Source organism: Oenanthe melanoleuca, chromosome 6 (genome assembly GCF_029582105.1).
Source record: "Oenanthe melanoleuca isolate GR-GAL-2019-014 chromosome 6, OMel1.0, whole genome shotgun sequence".
NCBI lineage: Eukaryota > Metazoa > Chordata > Aves > Passeriformes > Muscicapidae > Oenanthe > Oenanthe melanoleuca.
This window is the reverse complement of record NC_079340.1, coordinates 23,958,063-23,976,498: the sequence shown is the minus strand read 5'-3', so window position 1 is coordinate 23,976,498 and position 18,436 is coordinate 23,958,063. Positions and strand designations below refer to the sequence as shown.

The following is an 18,436-nucleotide window of genomic DNA, read 5'->3' as shown; positions in this document are numbered from 1 at the left end:
CAAAGACCAACAACCCTTTGGCTGTGAAGTGGAACATAAAGGGGAAAGCCACCTTAATGACCCCAGAACTTTGCATGCTTCTACATTTTCCCATGTAAGATTGCACAAACAGGCACACACACCTACATGTGCTATCATCCTAGATTGTTCCAAACAATCCATACACTTCAGAGTCGGCTCCCACTCCCCTGATCAGACAGATGTGATTCCTCTCCTGCCTGCATTTCCAATGAAAGCCCAAATTCATGGCTCCCACAGTTTCACTATGCTGATTCTCATCCAGCTCAAAAGGAGCTGTAATTTGAAATGCAGTTTAATTTCATCAGGCCATTTGGAATGGCTTGATCTGTCAAGCCAAGCAGGTGAAGGGATTGGAACAGCAGACAACAATGGTCTTAAAACCCTTTGAGACAGAATTTTGCAGTGCTTTAACTTGATCAATCTGTTAATTATTTTAGCTGAGCAGGTTCTACTTTTTACTATTGAGAGCCCTGTTCTTTTCCCTCTTAACTCCTCACCTCTTTTCCTTTCATGCAATCTCTTATTAAAAAAATACATATACAGCATCTAAGCTGTGGCAATGAAGTATAATCCTTTGCTATTAAGTAGCCACATCAATACTAATCATAGCCAAGAGTATATCCCTCCTCCCTTGAAGGGCTCAGTTTTCTCAAAAAAAAAAAAAATAAATAAATAAAATGGTTATACTACTGACTTTTAGTGAGCTTTGGAATACACAACTGAAGGAGGCAGCAGAAGACTTAAAGTACAGTCATATCTGCCATTCTGTCATCCAAGCACAAAATTCATAGGATTTGGTTGTAAAGGACAGGAAGACTGGAACAGAGAAATGTCTCTGCAGACATTTCAAACAGACACTGCAAACAAGAGGCAACCAGAGGCCTCCAACAGAGGCAAATAAGGCCACAGACCAGCCAAACCTGCCTGCACCTCATGGTATTGACCACAGCTGGGTAGGATTTTTCAAACAGGCAACAAGTGCAGGGAAAGGCTACCAACCAATTAAAACTTCCACTCCATCTCCCCTGCACCCATGAGGACCTAAACATTTTGTTTTACATATGTAATCATGTTTTACACATTCTCTTCCATGCAACAGGTTTTGCAAATGTCCATCCATTTCAAGCCTCAGTGTCAGCCTTCATGTGAGTTAATTCTTGCTTGTAGATAGGGAAGCCAAGATGTTTTAGGCACAATGGCAAGACCACACAAAGACAACCTGCATGCACAGCCTGCTCTGCTCTGGCACCCAAGGATGCACATCTGAACTCAACCCATTTCTCTCTGCTTTGAAAGTCAGAAGGAGCTCTGTGCCTGCTTCTGATCCCTCACTGGGATCCTCTACCAAATCCCCAGGAGAGGCTTAGCACATTTCAGGTGCAGCAGCACCACTGAAAATGTACCAGCAGTACCCACGTTACAGACTGAAGCAGTGGCAAAGCAGGTACTTCCAGCCTCCCAGTCCTTCAGCCCATCACTGACCTAAGTCATTTGCAGTTGCTCAGCCCTAGTTTTTTTTTTTAAATCCCAAACATACATTTTAGTCCCAAAAAGATCATCTAGTGCAACCACGTTTCCCAGGAATTGTTTCTTCGTCCCACAGTGCAGAGGACGGTAAGAATTCCAATTCTTTATGTTCCTCCACATCCACAAGAAAGGAAGAACATAGACCCTAAGATTTATGCAACACCTTCAGCGTGGTCAAAATATTAGAGTGCCAAGGGGGAGGACAAGCGCATCCTCTGTGGATCAGGCACGGGGGGAGAAGTGATGGAGCCCGGCTCTGCTGCCGCTGTCCACGGCAGGGTCTGTCAGCAGTCCCCTGGGGGGACAACACCGGGGTAGGGCAGGGGATGGAGCAGCAGGCAGGGGATGGAGGAGCAGGCAGGGGATGGAGGAGCAGGGCAGGGGATGGAGGAGCAGGGATGGGGATGGAGGAGCAGGCAGGAGCCGCCCCGCTGCCTCCCGCGCAGGGCGATCACCGCCCCTGTCCTCGGCACGGGATGCTCGAGGTTTTACAGGCTGGAGCGGACGGAGCAAACGAGAGACCCCGGCAGAGGGAATCCCACCTTCAGGAAAAAGCCTGGCAGCGATTACACACTGCAAAGGGACACAGCATCAGCTGCAGGGGACGGCAAAGCGCCGCGCCGCGCCGCGGGAGAGTCTGCAGGAGTTGTCTCTCGCACAGGGAACCCCCGAGAGCGGAGTTTCCCCGAGCAGAGACTCCGGGCGGGTTTCCGTATCAGCATTCAGCAGGCTCAGCCCTCGCAGGGCTCCGGCAGCATCCCTCGTTCCGCAGATGGCCTCGCTCCCTCTAGCGCCCGGCTCCCTGCGCTGCCCGCGCCGCGCTCATTACGGGCGATGCTAATCGGGGCGCGCAGCGCTCTGCGGTGCCCGGCTGGCACCTGGAGTGCGAAGGGAAGCGACACCCTGACAGCCCCAGTGTCAGGGCTCTGCCGCTGGTTTCAGTGGGAGGGAGGAACAAAAGGTTTGATCGCTCGGCATCAATCTTTTCTTACTTTTATTGCGTGCTGCGACTCCGCTGGTTGTGACGGCTGGAAATTGACCCTAAAGTTTCCGTGGCAGATTATTTGTCAAATATGTTTATACCCACGCAGCCACGTTCTACAAACATGCAGCAAATTTTCTTCAGTTCCCTCGGTCTCATAACACCCCATAAAGGCAGGAAAGGAAATACTTCATGCTCTCCTTTTTGCATGGAGGAAATATTAACAACAATGATGCAGTTCTCTCTGAACATTAGAAAAATTTAGCATTTGGGAATTTGTTACCTTGGATTCCTACATGGAGTTCAAGCAAGCCAGGAAGCTTGTATGCAAAAGTGTGACTGCAGCAAAGTACATTCCAACTAAGGGATATTTCAGCTTAAAATTCCTGTTGGGCTCCAACAGGACCAACTATGTCACCAGAGAAGTCTCCAACATGGCTTACAGCGTGGGTCAAACTTCCAGAGTAATAAACTCTCAGAGCCAAACAAGAGACAGTGAAAGGATCTGCACAAGAGAGAAAAAAAAAAACTCATCTGCCCACAGTCCTATGACTGTAATTCATAAAACATAAAAAAGGGTACACATAAAAGGGTACACAGGTCACCTTGCTGTACTCTCCATGTTTCCTCACCTCTGCATTCATTTCTCAATCTTACTTTCTGCTGCTGTAGAATCCTGCAGATTGTATTCTCAACTACAGTAAAATAGCCTAGATCAATTCTACATCAATTTAAACTGAGGATCCAAACAAATACTTTGCTGCTTTGGGGGATTTCTGCAATTATAGCATTCAATGCTTCACAAGGAACATGTCATTTAATTTATGGTCTTGACTGAGACAGGTTGGATTCAACACCTTCAAACACAGATTCTCAAAGGAAGATAAACTTGACCAGAGCCCAGCCAAACCCAAGCATTAACTCCATAACTGACAGGTCCCCTGCAATGTCCCCAAAGCAGCCCCAACCATGAGGCCAGGCCCTCAGTTCTGGTGTGATCTGGAATTGTGTGAGAGTGCTGACAGATGTAGGCATGTACTGCTCTCTCTTGTACCCACTGACATCCAGGGAGCTCAAGGAGCATGATACTCCAGTATGACTTGAATAAATTCATGACTGTTTGCAAGACTGGTTTCCAGTATTCTTTAGTGCAAGTAATACTAAAGATCTTTGCCCTTAACCTATGCTTTTCCCATTAGACAACACTGTTTTCCTATGTTTTCTAAAATCTTTACCACAAATGCAGCTGTAAATTTCAAACCTCTCAGAAAGTTTCATCTTCCTACAGCCTTATCTTCAAGAAAAATTAGTTTCATCTCACCTCCCTTTTGGGAAAAATCTCTTCTGCCTAACATAAATTATCTGCTCAAACCCCTTTTCAAAAGACTTCATCATCTAATTGGATGAATGTTTTCCATTATGAAAAAAATAATTAAAGAATTAAAGTTGTTTCTATTTGCATTTAATCCACTCTGAAAGCTTAGCCACAAGTCCTAGGGCATCATCCCTGATCATGGCAAATTCTGAGTGCTGAGGTCTGAAAGAAACTGCTGACAAACACCTCGGACAGGAGCAGTTCTGTTACTGAGCTTGAAGAACATCAACAGTTTGCTGTGCCAGGCAGGGAAATGGCCCAGGGAACCCACCATGTTCCTGGGATCCACAACAATACCCAGGTCCAGACATCAAACTGACTTTGCCAGTCTGGAGAGAAACAACACAAAAAATATTTTGCAGATGCCTTCTCCCTGCTCTACTAACTCAACACAACTAGGAAAGTAGTTGGCATGCTCATTTCATTTTTATTTCCAATCTTCTATTTAAACATTAATCAAAAATGGATTGGCAAAGTGCTGGAGAAGGACTTTACTAGCAAGCTTCATTAATAAAGGTAGAGGAAAAGTAGAAATGCATAAAGACATTTTGCCAGAGTTCAAGGCCTACCTTCAATACCAACGGGACCATAGCATATTCAAAAGCCATTTTAGAGCAAAAGTCTAGAATAGAAATTAAAGTATCTACCAAAGTCAGTACAATTAATGTGGCTGCTCTGTCACCATTTTTGCATTCTAGGAGTAAGCACTTTAAAATGAAATCCAGCTGGACTTTTGGAGCAGTTACCTGTGGCTGACAACTAAATGCAGCTTTGCCTGCCTAAAGATTCCCCTTCCACCTTTTCCAAGCAGAGCAGTCTATTTGGAATTGCAACTATTGCCCATCACACACTGCATTGCAAGGCATCTTAATGAAAAACTACCTGGCACAGTGATCCCATTGGCCTCCCCAGCTTGAAATGCTCCATGGGAGTGAATAATGTCTCAGCATTCCACCAGTACATTAGCAGATCACACCAGAACACTGCCAACAGCATTCAGAGGAATCATTCCCGGAAGAGACAGGCTTCACTGGGAGAACTTGCACAACCTGCTCGTCACTGCCAGCCCCCAGAGCTTGCACAGGGCTAAGAAAAAGGATTGGTGGCAGTAGGAGGTAAAGAAAACCCATTCAGAGCAGAGTGGTTCCCATCAGATCATCATCCATATATGAGTCTTGAAAATCCCCAAAGACTTTTGAATACCTTGCTATAGCACTTCCTTTGAGAAGAAACTTTTCCTAATGTCCAATACAGCATACATTGGAGCTGTTAACACATATTAATCCCTCTTCAACCAAAAAGATAAGCTGCATCTTCTCTCTAACTCTACTTCCAATGTCTGTAAGCTACTGCAGCGTTATTAGGCTTTTCTTTATTATCTTGTCCCAGAGGCATCTCATATTCCAAGTCTTGGAACCACATTAAAGAAATGACAGCCCCAGGTTTACTGAACAAAACAGTGCAGTATGGCTGCCAAGACAAAGCCAGGCCCCAGGCCAGTGTCTCACCAGCTCTCATGCTGCCCTCCCCAGTTGTCAGGCCTGGATCATGCTGTAAGCATCAATGCATTGCATGGTTTGCACAAGCAGCAGCTGCTTCACTGAAGCACACCAGACTTCCACTGGTTTATCTTCTGCACTCTTCTACTACAGTGAGCAAAAAAAATATTGCACTGCTGACATTTTTCATATAGTATGAAAAATCCAGTCCCTAGGATCATCTAGGAACCTGGCCTGGCTGCTGCAACCTGCCTTAGACAAATGTCTTCTCCTCTTACTGGGGTATTAATGCTTAATGCTCTTACTGGGTCAATATATGCATTTCTCATTTTATTCCAGAAGTTTGGGGGAATTTATGTCAGAATTTGGGAGATGTCCCTGCCCATGACAGTGGGGATTGGGACTAGATGATCTTTAAGATTCCTTCCAACCTTTAACATTCAATGATGCTGTGGAGTTTGCTTCTGGTTACTAAAAAAGGCATATACATGGGAAAACTAAAGCATGCAGTGATCATAGCTGCAGCATCTCATAGATAGTGGAATGAAGATGTCTTCCAGAGAAAGCTGGAAATGTGCATCTTTTCTTCTCATGCTGAAAAAACCCCAGCCACAATGCCACAGAATTTGCAATAATTCCATCACGGAAAAAGCATGGACAAAATTAAATACTTCCTATAAACAGCTACATTCATCAGAGGGACAGCTCTGAAACCTAACAAAAACAGTTCCCATTTCTCATTCCACCAGTGATCATACCAGGAGAGCAATCCTAGTGTGTTTTATTCACTGTAGCTTTTTGAAATCTCTTGGAAAACCTACTATCAAGAAACAAGATAGTGAGATTTAAAACTGTAGGAGCATTAAAGGTACTGCTACCTTTTTTTGCAGGTCCTTATCCTAGAAATCAGGGAGAAAGAGGAAAAGATCATATGAGGAATCAAATCATCTTCACAAGAAGGTTGGAGAGAGAGCTTCTGATGAGCAGAACAAGGAAAAATTTCATGCATTAACATAAATATCTAGAGAGGGGAAACAAGTGTAGAGGTACAACAGCTCACTGAATAGCACATTTGTACACAGCATATGAGTCCAGAGAGGAATGGTTTTGGAAAAAGAATGGCTTGCAGCTCTTTTGGGAATAATAGCATTTTTCACTAAAAATTCTCCTTTCTTTAGAATAGCCTTGGCAAGAAAACATTTTATCTGATCTCTCCAAGGTCCCTCAAGAGCTTCATGACCTTGCTCAATAAATGCTTCTATTAGGGCAGATTGGTACTTGAAGCCCAAATAGAAGTCTGCTTTTTCCAATATCAGACCCCCTGAATTAAGCCAGGTTCCCTTCATAAGAGCACAGAGAACACAAACCTCATTTCAACACAGAGTACTATTGTTGTATTTTCCTAACAATTTTCACTTCAAGATTCCCAGGTATTGTACAAAGCAGAAATGAATTCTGCTCCATACCACCACTTTGTGGTAGCTAAGTAGTACTATCCTCATTTAGCATGGAAGAGAAGATCCAGAGAGGTTAATTGTCTTTCCTAAGGTCACAGAAAAAGCCTCTGGGCAGGACAAAGCAGAGAACCCAAATTCCCTGATCTCACCAGCCTTTTGCCTCCATCATAATCCTGAACTCACTATCTGCAAATAGAGAAAACAAAAGTTTGTTGCCTGGAAGGGATTATGTTCTAGTAAGTTAAACTGTGATCTGAGGGACATGTGAGGAAAGGGGGATAGGAGATGGACAGACATTTTTAATTTAAAAACCAGAGTTATTCTAGGTAACAAGACATCCAGCAGCTGCAAAGACCTCCCTTTTGTGGAACGTCTGCAGATCTTCTGCATGTTCCAGTAAAACCCCAATTTTTTATTACTTTCCTCTTCCTTGCATATCCATCTAGTTTTTAGCAATACCACACCACTAATACACAAAACTTGATTGAGCATGGTTTTAGTAACACATAAGTGACAAAAGCTGAGGTGCTGAAGTTTGTTCAAGTAACAGAATTGGTAAAAGCAAGCTGTTTGCCTCTTTTCTACTTTGGGAATACAATAACATACAGACACATCCTATCTACTCTACTAGGTCAACTGGCACAATCATGACACGAGTTAATATCTATTGTCCATTTCCAATACACCTTCCTGCTGCTTTACATCTTCTATGACCTAAGAGAATTTATGCTTTGTGATGCAAGGCTAGGGACCAATGTGGCTGGCAAAAAAAGCTACACTGTTTGCCCAAGTGACCTTGGGCAAATTGCTTCATGTTCCTGTGCCATGGACACCCCAACAGCAGAATTAGATAAAAACTGAGCTGTAGCAGAAAAACAGGCATTGGATTCAGCCTTATCTGTTAATTAATGAAAGAACTCAGGTTCAAGCACGTAACTTTCCCTCTACACAGTTAAAAAAAATCCAATTAATGACTAAACACAGTATGTTTTCTGCAAAAGACAGGAGAGGAAAAGTCTCTGAATGCTAGACCTCGTATTAGGGAAATCACAAAAAGATAACATTAGAATTTATTACCACACTTGCTTCTCCTTCCTACAACCACCACACTGGCAATAAACACCAATCTTTTGCTTTAGCTTGTGCTTTTTGAGTTGGAAGCTTTCAATACATGGCATCCTGAGGTGCAAAATCCTAATGGCATGCCATGAACAATCAAGGCATTTTCTTTCATTACCCTCCTCAGTCACCTAAAGCATAAGAAATCTAGTTATTTAAATAGCATGTTTCTGTAAAAGAAAGCAAGGAGAGAGAATTTTGTGAAAATCACTTTCTGAGCTGTGCTTTCAAAAAAAAATAACCATTCCTTCCCCTGCAAATGCTTACAGAATGAGTTTTCTTTGCTACTTTAGCAGAAATACTCAAAACTATTGGAAATCCGTGCTGGGAAGGCATGGGGGAGGCATTTTAACTTCTTTTACACAACCCCCCTTGATCCAGCATCAAAATGAAACAAAAGAGAGAGCATATAGGTTGTTTTCTTCATTACATGGCATGTTATGTTAAAAATAAATAGTCCTAGAGACAAATGTAGTGCTGAAATATACCATACAGCTGTTTTCTTTACAGTGTTTGCTTTCATCTTTAATGAGAATGAAATTCATGTCTGGCAAACACAACTACCTTTAAAAATTGGTTAAATCAAAGTAACATCTACATTGCTGTCAGAATTATTGCCTAAGTAGCAATAAATAGACCAAAAAAATCCAGTCAAAAAAAAAAAAAAAAAAAAAAAAAAAGGAAGATAGTTGAATTGCACATCAGAACCTATAGTTGATGCACAGATAGAGACACAGATAGATAAGTAGGTAGACAATTTGCTTTTTCATGGCTAGTAAGCTCCATGAAGAATGTATCTGCAAATGCAGCCAATCTGTTTTATGCTGTTAATTGCTTTATACTCATTTCCAATAATGGCAAAACAATAAAAGAGGCATTTTCAAGGCAGTGACAAGCTATAATAATCAGAATAATGGGAATATTGTCACCAGACATAAAGGTTTCCCAGAGTCCTTTAAAAATTACATCTGTTCCCAGGCTACGTGAGGGTAGAAATGGTATTTCTGATACCAAGTCAAAAGAAACTTGAAGTTTTGTCCACAACCATCTGCCGGGCGTTGCAGAGCGGGTGTGAGGGAGGCTCCTACACTATCCTGGCACAACGTGTGGGCTTTTGGGACATTCCCCCTACACGCGCTCACACACAACCCCACAAGCTCCCAGGGACACCTCACTCGTTATTATTGACTTCGGGGAAAAGGCGTGAGATGCCATGGATTTTTTTACAAACTTTTCACTCTGCTTGCACTACGTGTCTCCTCTCAAAGCTCCTTGACGTGCTATGGGGCTTTCCGCCCCTTAATGAATTAGTGGGATCTCTCTTGCCTCCAGCGCTCACAGCGGGGCACTGGAGGGCTTTCCCACATCCCTGTGCATCATTCATCCCGGGCAGGGCGGCAGCGGAGCGGTGTTTGTGACCGCGGAGGGGCTGTGAGGGTCCGGGGAGCTGGAGCGCAGAGCAGCGGGGCTGCGGCGCTGCCCGGCATCGCGGCTCGGCTCGGGGCGGGCACAGAACCGCGCTCCCACTCCTTTCCCCAGGAAAACTTTTCTCCCGCGGCCGTGGCTCCGTGTCCCACTCCCGCTGGCCATAAGGGCACGGTGTCCGCCCAGCATGCTCGGCCCGTCCCGCCGCTGTCCCGGCTCCCTCCCCGCTCGGACCGGCTCGGCTCGGGTGTGCGGGGCGGTACTCACGCTGCTGTTGTGTCCGGACCAGTGCACCATGGCTTGGTTGTGCGCCGCATCCCCGGTGAGCGCGAAGCTGGTGCTGCTCATTGCCGGCTCCTCGGCCGCTCGCAGCCGCGCCGCTCCCGCATCCTCCGGGGCCCCGCGGGGCTGAGCGCGGCCGCGCTGCCCCTCGGCCGCGGGCACCCCCCGGACGCGCCCCTCGGGGCTCCGGCGGGTCCGCGGCGCCGCCGGGCCCCGGCCCCCGGGCGCGCCGCCTCCCGCCCCCGCCGCGCCGGGCGCCGCTCCCCGCGGCCCCGCTCCGCGCCCCGGCTCCGGCTCCGCGCCCGGCTCCGGCCCCGGCCCCGCGGCCGCCGCCCCGAGCGAGCCCCGCGCCCGGCCGCCCGGCCAGCTCCGCAATCCTCGCGGCGGCGGCGGCGGCTGGCGCTGCTCCTGCCTAAGGCGAGACGAGGAGGACGGCCAGGAGGGCGATGGAGATGAGCAGGATCTGCAAGTTATTTCGGCGCCGGTGCAACACCAAGAGAGGAGTAAGAACCATGTCCAGGCGAGAAAAATGGTGTGGCAGGTCGGAAAGCAGTTGGTCCCCTTCTCCATGCCTTTGCGGAGCGAGTCGGGGGGCTTGCGGAGGGAGGGGGGATGAGGCGCTGCGTTTAGGGCTTTTTTTTTTTTTTTTCCTAGGAGGAGAGGGGCCGGATTCTAATTATAATATTTATTATTTGCAAAAGGCTTCTCTTTCTCTGGCTCTTCTTTCTCTTCTTCGCTTTTCTCTTGCCTCTTTCTCAGCCTCTGAGACGATGACCAGGAAAAAAAAAAAAAAAATTTAAAAAAAAGGAAAAAAAGGGAAAAAAAGAAAGAAGGAAAAAGAAAAAAACTCTCCCCGGTAGTTGGATTCTGTTCCTTACTGTTGCTGGATTTTTTTTTTTTTTTTTTTTTCAAAAGTGCTTTTCAGTGAAACTGTTCACGTTCAAGGATTTGATCAAGTGAGAGGGTACCACCACACGGGGGGAGGAGCCCCGAGCCTTGCCAAGCCGCCGCCGCCGCTGAAATACACCGCCGAGTCACCCGCCGCGCCGCGCCGCGCCGCCGGGGGCCGGGAGCGGGGCCGGGGGCGGGAGCGGGACACCGCGCCGCACCGAATCAGCTGGAGCATCACCCAGCCTTTCCTCCTGATTTGGTATGTGTGCTCCTGGCCGAGATAAAGCAGCCGTCATCCCCCGTTTCTCCTGATGTATATGCACACAGAGTGGTATTTACAGCGGTGTGGGTGCTCCTCGCCCCGTGTGTGTGCGTGTGAATGCACGCACAAAGGCTGGATGTCAGCCACGGGTACAGGGGCAGAGGGAACGCAGCTGGGATGAGCGGCTCTTGGGTGCCTCCCGTGTGTGACAGCGAACCCACGGACCCGGGCATCCGGCAGCATCCCTCCAGAGCCGGCTCCGTGCTCCGTGCGTGTGGATGTGCCCGTCCCAAGCGCAGCCTCCCGGCCGTGGGAACTCGCGCGTGTGCGTGGGGATCCCAGCAGCCTTGCCAAGGGAGACTAGCAGGATTTGTGTGGGGCCAGTAACGAAGAAAGGGCAGTATCTGCAGGCAGCTCCCTGCAGCAGCATCTCGGGACCGTGTCGGGAGAAGGAGCGAGGGGGATGTAATTCTTTAGGTCACGGCAGCGCAGCGCTCCCGCTCCCATCGCACGGATGCGCTCCCCCTGGCCAGGACACCTGTTTTCTGCTGGCAAAGCTCAAGAAGCCTTTGCAGCTTCAGCCCCCGGACAAGGTGTGAGTAATGGCAGGCTGAGAAGGGGAGAGGGAGGCTGCTGCCGCCTCCCGCGGCTGCGGGGCGTCCCCGCGGGTCACCCTTGCCATCGCCATCTGTGCCAGTGCCACGTCCCTCCGGACCCATTCATTGCAGCAACACGTCGGCACTTTCTCTTCGGATCAAACCCACGGCCGACCTTCTCCCGTCCTCCTGCTCCCTTTGAAAAGTGTCAATAATTAGCGATGTTCTAATCGTCCCACCCTCCTACTTCCCGCATCAGCCATTCTTTGCCGTCCAAGGACGGATCCACCAACTGCACGGCTCTCCCCGCGGTCTCCCCCTCCCCACGGTCAGGCCCGGTGCGGGGGCGGCTCAGCAGCTCCTCCCGCCTCTCGCGGGTCTCCCAGCCCGGCAGCGAGCGGGGACAGCGGGGACCGAGCGGAGCTGGCCCTGCCCGCACTAGGGACAGCGGCAGGACAGAGCGGAGCTGGCACTGCCCGCACTGGGGAGCGGGGACAGCGGAGACCGAGATTAGCTGGCACTGCCCGCACTGGGGAGTGGGGACAGCGGGGACCGAGCGGAGCTGGCCCTGCCCGCACTGGGGAGCCGGGATGCTCCTGCCCAGCTGCTGCCCGAGCTTGGTCAGCGCTGCTGCAGAGCGCCCGGCTCGGGATGGGGGGTCCGGGATGGGGCTGGCGCAGGGGGAGCCGGAGCAGGAACAGGGGCTGGGCACAGCGCTGCCTGTTGCTGAAGGGCTGTGCTGCTGGAGAGGGCAGAGGGGCCGGCGTGGCACAGCACAGAGCAGCGCTGACAGCCCCGGGAAGGCTGCGGGGACCCTGCCCACAAACGCAGCCCCTTACCAGCCTCAATCCCCGAGGCAGAGAGGGAAGGTGGGAGGTGGGGGTAGGGGATGCGAATCGCCCACTCCCAACGCAACGGATGGTATTCCTGGCTTGGAACCGGCTCCCTTTTGTACTGTGCTGCCAAAATGTTTAGATGGCATTTCATTTGTGTGGGAGCAATGACGTGGGCCTGAGGCAGAGCTGCTCCGTAAAACCTCAGGCAAGGGGGTTTACAAATTGCACGCACGCGTGGCAGGTGGTACCCTGCACGCACAGGGACACACCAGCCCCGAGGCTGCACACTGCTGCTGCTTGTAGGCAAACAGCAGGGTGTGGGCAATAGGAAGGAGCCCACTGCCCCCCAAATCGACTCCTGCAGGAACAGACTCCCCAGGTATGTGACACTAGCAGCACAAATGCCACCCCAGTGTCTTATTGCTGTGCACTCTGAGGGGAGGCACATCCATCTAATGCCATCCTCTAGCAGTGAGGCTGCAGCTGTGACAGGCAGAACTTGTTCTTAAATTATAATCAAAGCTTCTGCAGTCCCTCTGGACCCAGCAGCAGCTCACTGCTACTCCTGAAGATCTCTGCACATCCAGAATCCCAGGCACCACATAGTAAAAGCTACTGTGGTGCTAGCAATTGCCACTACTTAGCCAGTCCCCTGTAGTGCAGTCCACCCAGTCCCATTTATCTTCTCAGCCTTTTTTTATACTGCTTAAGACCTAGTCCGTGTCCAGATCCTGATCAGTCACTCCTTTGTGCAGCAGCATCCTTGGCTTCACGGCCAAAGCCCACCCAGACCAAGACAGGACTTGTGGGCACACCTCATTTCCCAATCCTACCAACACAAGGCATTTCTTGTGTCCACCACATCCCTCTTTGTCACCACAAGAGCCCAGCTGTGCTGGACATGGCACAGAACATGATGGTGAACACCTTATTTAGGGCAGTGCTTTCACTCCAACTGCAGGTGTTTTCTACCCTGCAGACCAAAGAGCCATTACTTGGAATCACCCTCTGTGAATGCCATCCTCACCTACCACACTCAGGGGTAGTCCCAGACATTCAGTGCTAGCTATGTCAGTGAGATTTCCCCAAGCCCTAATTTCTCAGACAGAGAAAGACCAGCATTGGTCTTTCTGAAGCAAATTCTAAAATACCTTCATCAGTGCCTGCTTATTGCTATTAAATGATAGGATGCACAGCTGGGGGAGTCCCACTGATGATGAGGGACTGCGAGCTAGGATCTCCCCACTCTGCACTCCCTCTCCTCAGCAGAGCCTCCGTGCTGAAGAGAGCAGCAGCAGTGCTCTCTGGCATCTTTCCTCCTCTAGAAAACAAAGGTAATGTGAGCAACACCCCCATCTCCTGCACGATTCGTGAACTGCGTGCCCATCACCGGCACACGGAGAAAGGGGCAGTTCCAGTTCGCACCATCCCTGTTGCAGGAACAACAGATTTGCTTCAAAACCTGGCCCCTTGCATGACAGGGTGACAGTGAGGATGTCATCTGACAATCCTAGATTTGCACAGTCTATATCCAAGAATAGAAATGGAATAGTTCAACACAGTATCCATTACAGGCTGTTTTAATCCCTGATCTAATCCATTATGATCTGCTTTAATCCTCACCCAGCTGCAAACATCCATTCAAAGAAGCAGGGGTTGGTGTTATATTCTGTTGGACCATGTTGATTTTTAATTGATGTAAGAAAACCATATGCCCTAACACCAGGCAGTGCAGAGGATTTCTAAATAAGCAAGTAAGTAAATGTTCTGGAAGGCAAATTGTGGCACAAATATAAAGTAGCAGAACATTCCTATAACCAAGGGGGAGCTGAGTTCAGTTAAGGAGAGAAAAGCAATTGGGGGAGTTATGTTTGTTTGGAGGGGGTGATGTGGATGGAAGAAGAATAATGACACTATCTAAAGAAAGAAACAACTAGAGCCTGGCAATTGCCAAGGCCTTCAAAAGCAACATTGATTATTTGAGGTTTTATTTTTTTCCCTCCCTATTCTGTGACTTTGTGGGGAAAAAAATAATTTTGAAATATTAACTTCTATCATACATACCAATAACTTTGCCATCACTGCTTCCACTGTTGATTGTGGAGCTGCTCCCCAGTACCCCAACCCTTCTGTTTTGCCCAGCTCTGCCTATCATTTCTCCATGTCCCTCTCCTCCTGCAGGATTTCACTTGCCCAGAGCGTGTCTCCCAGTCACTATACCCCCAGGAAATTTCTGAGTGGGAGCTGTAACACAAAATAAAGGAGGAAGAGTTAGGTAGGATATCGTAAGAGGAAAATTCAGAGAGGGGGTAAAAGAAATTAATGTCCCAGCTACACTGCAGTCTTTTCACACACTCAAATCCTCCCCTGAAGGTCTCCTGCACTACTCAAGCCCTCCCAAGGGAGGAAATCCCACACATACTAAAAGAAAAATCAATGCTTGCTCTAGTTAACTTTAACCTATTTATTATGTGTGAGACCAGTCACTGGAAAACAAAGCAGATCTGTGATAATGCTGTCTTGTTTGCCAAGGAAAAGCCTGAACCTACCTAAACAAAAATCATTAAAAGCTGAAGTGTCCCTATACACTCAGACAAAATGCCACCTGCAGGCAGGCCCTCCACCATTTTTGGTGGTGCAGTACTAACCCCATTACAGGACAGATTTCCTCTGAGCAGAGGCAGCCAGGGTGTGCAGCAGACAGTCTGACTCTGAAGCACAGCAGGCCCGTGGCACTGACAGACTTGCTGCAAAGCTCCTGGACAGGAGCTGCAGAAAACTCTGCAGATGCTGCAAGAGGGAGTCTGGTTTCTGTGCTGAACAATGAAGTGGGAGTCCAGCAGCCCAGCACAGCAGCAAGAATCACAGGTAGCACATAGCAGCAAGAAACACAGGTAGCACATAGCAGGAAACACAGGTAGCACATAGCAGGAAACACAGGTAGCACATAGCATCAGGAAACACAGGTAGCACATAGCAGCAGGAAACAGGTAGCACATAGCAGGAAACACAGGTAGCACATAGCATCAGGAAACACAGGTAGCACAGATAGCAGCAAGAAACACAGGTAGCACATAGCAAGAAACACAGGTAGCACACAGCAAGAATCACAGGTAGCACATAGCAAGAAACACAGGTAGCACATAGCAGCAGGAAACACAGATAGCACATAGCAAGAAACACAGGTAGCACATAGCAGGAAACACAGGTAGCACATAGCAGCAAGAATCACAGATAGCAGCAGGAAACACAGATAGCACATAGCAGCAGGAAACAGAGGTAGCACATAGCAGCAAGAAACAGGTAGCACATAGCAGTAAGAATCACAGGTAGCACATAGCAGCAGGAAACACAGGTAGCACATAGCAAGAAACACAGGTAGCACATAGCAGCAGGAAACACAGGTAGCACATAGCAGGAAACACAGGTAGCACATAGCAGCAAGAATCACAGGTAGCACATAGCAGGAAACACAGGTAGCACATAGCAGCAGGAAACAGGTAGCACATAGCAGGAAACACAGGTAGCACATAGCAAGAAACACAGGTAGCACATAGCAGCAGGAAACACAGGTAGCACATAGCAAGAAACACAGGTAGCACATAGCAGTAAGAATCACAGATAGCAGCAGGAAACACAGGTAGCACATAGCAAGAAACACAGGTAGCACATAGCAGTAAGAATCACAGATAGCAGCAGGAAACACAGGTAGCACATAGCAAGAAACACAGGTAGCACATAACAGCAGGAAACACAGGTAGCACATAGCAAGAAACACAGGTAGCACATAGCAGCAAGAAACTGGTAGCACATAGCAGCAGGAAACACAGGTAGCACATAGCAGCAGGAAACACAGGTAGCACATAGCAGCAGGAAACACAGGTAGCACATAACAGCAAGAAACACAGGTAGCACATAGCAGCAAGAATCACAGGTAGCACATAGCAGAACTCCAAGGGAGGAGTTTTACACAGCCTGGATCAAGGGATAGTGGTGGGACTTCCTGATCTCAGGGTCCTCACAAGGTGGATCCCTCACTGCATCACAGCACCACCATCTCTTTGATCCACACCATTGACACAGTGCCCCAGAGCCACACTAGGAATGCAGCAGGTGGAGGCTCAGCAGAGTGAAGAACCACTTCTGAGAGTCTCACCTCGGGCTCACCAGCATGAGCAGTTGGGGTCAGGTGTGGTGACCAGCCTGACTGCACCCCTCCTTTGATTTTATCCATCTGAACACCCTATCTGTGGGAGACAGAAGAGCCCCCTGCACTCAGGGATGCTCAGACAGCTGCACTATCTTCCCTCACTGATAAGGCTGCCCAAAAGGTGCACAACCTGCACAGTGCAGGTACGAGACTTGGTGAGACACAGAGCAGGCAGGGGTGCTTTCAATTTTCTGGGGATATTCAGCAGGTTTTAAATCATGTTTCTAGTTAATGTTGGGTTTTGTTGTTCATCCTAAAGCCAAGATAAGAAAATCCCCTTCTGCTGATAATCAGCATCATCAGGAATGCCAAAGAGCTTATCAGAATGGAATGAGTGCACAGATTTGCAGCATATACAAAGATAAATTGTGCAGCACACAAGTTCACACTGTTGAATTTGCTGTATATTGAAAGTTCCATATATTTTTATCTTAGATATTCCAGTCAGAAATACAGGACCCCCCATCTCCCAGATTTCAAATCATCTAGGACCACAGTAAAATACTGGATTTTCAGAAGAGTTTGCCAAGTTTTTGAAAATATGCTCCTTAGCATTACTTAGAGAGCTCTGGATCAGGATATTTAAACCTTCAGCCCCTCTTTTTCTTCTGAATTCAGTGAGCTCATCTAAAAGCTGGGTCCAGCTATGCCACATATTATGAAGAGGAGTATGGCTTAAGATGTTACAATATCTAAGAATACTCTATGATTACTGAGATACCCCATTTGGAGAAAAGCTGATTAAAACCAGAAATGTGGCTACTATTCATTAGATCATTGATTCAGAAAGACTAAATGATCCTTATCTCCCTTCCTGTCCCAAGGTATGCCTCAGACTTGCAGGTTCCCTGAAGAAAAGGAATCTTCCTTATTTTTAGATATTCTGTGCATCTGTCATCAGCTTTTCATTTCTGGTTGTTAATGAAGCCTCATGCCCAAGAGGGTTTAGGATTGGCTTCATAGCCACCAAAAGGCAGAGCACAAATACTGCCTTGCTGTGAAAAGACAATCTTTGTGAACATGAAACCTCCCCTATGCTTGTTCCATTCCTGCAGAAATGAGAGAAAAATGACAAAGTGTCTTTTCCCAGCCCACAGAGCACACACTGGAAGAATGAGGCTGATGTGGCCAGTGACACAGCTACAGTTCTCTCTCTCTCTAAGGCTCTGTTCCCTCCCCAGTTACCCTTTTTCTTTTTATCTTCCAGACAAATCTTTCCTTCTTCCACTCTTCTCTTCCCCTAAGTTTGAGATAGACTCAGAAGTAGAAGGAGCTGGTATTGTTTCTCCTCTATTCAAGCTAAATACAAAGTGATTTCTCTGTCTGTGAGTGCACAAAGGCAGAATTTTCTTAGCTATAGAGAAACAAGTCTGGCAGCAACCCCAGCTTTGATGGTGGGACTTCACAGGAGGATGCTGAACCTGCAACAGCTTAGTGCTGTTTTCTCTCCCACAACAAACACCACCTTTTAAGATTCTCACCTATGGCTATTTCCTTCCCTTCTTTTAAGAAGAACCCCAAACAAGAGAGAAATTGAACTACAGCACTGAGGAAAGACTTTATACTAGTCAACATGAAGGGAAGGTTGTATACTTAGCACAGAAGAAGCAAATCAAAAAGGAAATAAAGAAAAATAACACAAAACTACAGCAGTAGGTAGCTGGCTGTAGGCAGGTGTTTCCTACCAAGTCAGCCTTGGCAGCCCCCAGATCTCCTGTGCACTGAATCAGCAATAACTAACTCCTAAAAGGAGTCAGGTTAAATCAAATATCATGTAAACAGAGTTTGAAACATTCTGGAGGGGACAGTCTCAGGAAAATGTGTGCTCCCAGCACCTCTAAAACAGGAAGTAGGACAGAATTAACTGGCAGCTTTTGCTAGACTGTCTTGGCCAATAGCTTCAACAGAAGTTTCACACCACCAAGGGAAATTAGGAAAGATAACACCGGCCCCA

General features: G+C 47.8%; 1 protein-coding gene across 1 annotated transcript in view; it reads right to left on the bottom strand.

Moving 5' to 3' along the window:
* SORCS3 (sortilin related VPS10 domain containing receptor 3) overlaps positions 1-10,257 on the bottom strand; it is a 260,476-nt gene extending 250,219 nt beyond the window's left edge. The window contains exon 1 of the mRNA XM_056494921.1: positions 9,673-10,257. Within this exon, the coding sequence (XP_056350896.1) occupies positions 9,673-10,257 (585 nt within the window). The remainder of the gene's footprint in view (positions 1-9,672) is intronic.
* Positions 10,258-18,436: the final 8,179 nt, after the last annotated feature.